Here is a 3,452-nt window from a genome sequence, read left to right as displayed (position 1 = left end):
AGTGTGAGACGCTTTAACCATCTGGCTCAATGCTCGGGGATCTGGGGATTCATCGTTTTGGTGACCTTCAGCCTCTCTCTCACGAGAGCTCTGGGGCCACAACAAACTACACTTCCCAGGCCACTGCAGTTAAAGTGTGGTCCAAACTGGATTATTCCTGCAGGCAGAGTAGCCTTAACAATCCATGGGCCAAAACTCACCACCCCTCTCCCCTAATATAGATATATACACACATGTATTATATATTACATATACATTACATATTTATATTTATATATATCTGATATACCATATAACTATATATATATATATATATATATATATAATATATATTATATAAATATACACAGAGGAAATAATGTTGTTGTTGTTTTGTTTCTTTTATGCGGTCTTTGACCGTAATAAAGTATATTCTATTCTACTCTAGAAATAATGCCGTTGGAGAGCGCTTTAACTGCCCTGGCTCAGTGCCAGGGGATTCTGGGAAGTGTAGTCTTGGGAGACATGAGCCTTCTCTGCCAAAGTCCACCGCGAGGGAAGGAGCAAGGGCGCAGCGCTGGGGAGGCGGCCGAGGGGTCTCTCCACCTCCGGAGCCCCGCCGCAGCCCCTCCTCCCCGGGAGCCTCCCAGGGCTGCTCTGCTGCTGGAAGAAGGAGAGGCGCCCGGCCTTCGCCTCCGCGGCGGAAGGATCACCCGCCGCCACTTTCTCAGCGCCGCTCTGCTCGCGGGCACCAGGCAGCCCAGAGCCATCCGCCCGCCGTCCGCTTCTAGAACATGGCCACATAGCCCCCAAAACCCACAAAAAACTATGGATGCCGGCCATGAAAGCCTTAGACTTCACATTCATATTAGTGTTCTTAGCTTTTATTTGGTAATGTACTACATTTTGTGGTGCCTCTTGTCCTGCTTTGTGGATAGGACATCTGGTCATCCTGAACAAGAGCCTTGTGGCACCGTGAAGACGGACACATTCTTCTTGTTGTTGCATGTCTTCAAGGGGAACCGCTCACAAGGTTTGCTTTTCTTGCAGAGGTTTGTTCAAAACGGGTGTTGGTTTTTTGCCTTTGCCTTCCTCTGAGGCTGAGAAAGTGTGACTTGCCTAGATGGAGGAAAATAATAATGCCACTCTATTCTGCTTTGGTCAGGGCTCACTTGGAATACTGCATCCAATTTTGAGCACCGAAATTCAAAAAGGATGTTGAGAAGCTGGAGTGTGTCCAAAGGACAGCAACTAAAATGGTGAAGGGTCTTGAAACCATGGCCTATGAGGAAGACTTAAGGAGCTGGGGATGTTTAGTCTGGAGAAGAGAAGGTTAAGAGATGATATGATAGCCCTGTTTAAATATTTGAAGGGATGTCATATTGAGGACAGAGCAAGCTTGTTTTCTGCTGCTCCAGAGACTAGGATCCGGATCAATGGATGGTAGCTCCAGGAAAAGAGATTCCATCTCAACATTAGGAAGATCTTCCTGACAGTAAGGGCTGTTTGACAGTGGAAGTGGAGTCTCCTTCCTTGGAGGTCTTTAAGTAGAGGCTGGATGGCCATCTGTCAATGGGGATGCTTTTATTGTGAGTTCCTGCATGGCAGGGGGTTGGACTGGATGGCCCTTGTGGTCTCTTCCAACTCTATGCCCAAGGTAACCTGGTAGGTTTACATGGCCAATCTGGGATTCAAACCCTGCTCTCCAGAGTCATAGTCCAGCACTCAAACCACAACAAGCTGGGTCCCATGTATTTAAATCAGAACTCAACAAATTTTAACTGAGCCAGTGTGTTTCAATAACAGCATGTAAAGCTAGAAGTGAAGGATGTGCTATAAAGAACAAGCTTAAAGAATTTGAAACATATTAAAGGTCTTCTTATTACAGTTTGTAGGTGAGGTAGAATCACAGAATTGTAGAATTGGAAGAGACCCCCAAGGGCCATCCAGTCCAACCCCATTCTGCCATGCAGGAAATCTAAAAGCATCCCCAACAGATGGCCATCCAGCCTCTGTTTAAAGACCTCCAAAGAAGGAGATTCCACTACACTCCGAGGGAGTGTCTTCCACTGTCAAACAGCCCTTACTGTCAGGAATTTCTCCTAATGTTGAACAGGAATCTCTGTTCCTGTAGCTTGTATCCATTGTTCCAAGGTGACTGATGTCCTACGCCTAAAAATGGAGAGTATGAGACATGGTGAGAACCTACCTGAAAATGCTTCTATCATGCATGTGCCTGGAAGCTAGGATGGGCCGCAGATCTTTACTGTGCGCATGTACAGGGTCGGACACATGCTTGCCACTACATAAAGTTTGATGCTGCCCTGCGTTTTATATCAAGTATCCTAGACAGTTCTCATCTTATCAGCTTGACTATTAGATCACTTCAGGCACTGCATGGAAGTGCTCTTCCAGCCTACCAGAAGAGGTCACTTTTGTTCTGCAAGAACCAGGTTTTGCATTACATCTCTTCAAGCAAACACAGTGGTGCTGGTGTTTAGTCTTAAAATACTAGAAAGCACATATTCCACAGCCAAAATGCATTCATTTTAGGTAAGGGCATAATGAATACCAAATGCCTTCAATAGATGGTGTTTTAGAAAGACTATCTGTTTAGGACAAGGGGGAGAGAGAGAATTGGCAGCAAGATGTGTATTTTAAAGGTAATCTTTTTTTAAAATTTAAAAGGTTGTAAAGGTATTGCATAATATTATTATTTTAAAAAGATATACTACTTTTATTCGTAAAACAGGAATTCAGAGTTAGTCAGTAAGCAAGGTAAGCAAGAGGTAAACTGAGGATAAGTGTTGATACAAATGTTTAAAAAATCCCATTTTTAGTGACAGTGACATAAGTGAAATCCTATGCAGGTCTAAGCAGGAAGTCTTATTGAGTTCAGTGGGACATACTCCCATCATAATATATATAATGATTAAGCCCCCAGTGAACCACAAAACCCCCATTATTTCTGAATGTAAACCCCAATCAACCACATTATTTCTGAATGTGCCCAATGTTATGCGGTAACCTTGTCATCAGAAATAACTTCCAAGTGTATGGAACACACACTCTAAGGTTTAAAATTTTGATTTTATGATGATCACAAAAGTTGTAGAAATTCCAAACCGAAAAGACACACAGCTGAAAGGTTCAGCATATACTGTATTACCCTAGAATCCTGATCCATTTTTGTTCTTCTTTTACACTGTAAATTTACAATGTGGTTCTTGTCTTTTCTCGTTGTAAATTTTGATTTATAAAATTTATATCAAGGGCCTTATCACACGTGATCCTGGGGGAGGGGTCACAATATTCAAATAGACACATGTTCAAAACAAGCATCAAAACTCACAGGCTCAGTTCTTGGGTCCAGATCTTTTCAGAATATATAAGTTGCTCACAACGCTCTGTCTTTATTGCTATCTATCTATCTATCTATCTATCTATCTATCTATCTATCTATCTATCTATCT

At 42.8% G+C, this 3,452-nt stretch overlaps 1 protein-coding gene across 1 annotated transcript in view; it reads right to left on the bottom strand.

The window, feature by feature from the left end:
• Positions 1–783, bottom strand: part of HDHD5 (haloacid dehalogenase like hydrolase domain containing 5) — a 21,398-nt gene extending 20,615 nt beyond the window's left edge. The window contains 1 exon segment of the mRNA XM_042467855.1: positions 586–783. Coding sequence (XP_042323789.1) covers positions 586–783 — 198 coding nt within the window.
• Positions 784–3,452: the final 2,669 nt, after the last annotated feature.

The sequence above is a fragment of the Sceloporus undulatus genome, chromosome 5 (genome assembly GCF_019175285.1).
Source record: "Sceloporus undulatus isolate JIND9_A2432 ecotype Alabama chromosome 5, SceUnd_v1.1, whole genome shotgun sequence".
Taxonomy (NCBI): domain Eukaryota; kingdom Metazoa; phylum Chordata; class Lepidosauria; order Squamata; family Phrynosomatidae; genus Sceloporus; species Sceloporus undulatus.
The sequence above is the reverse complement of the archived record's forward strand: the minus strand, read 5'-3'. Positions and strand labels throughout refer to the sequence as shown.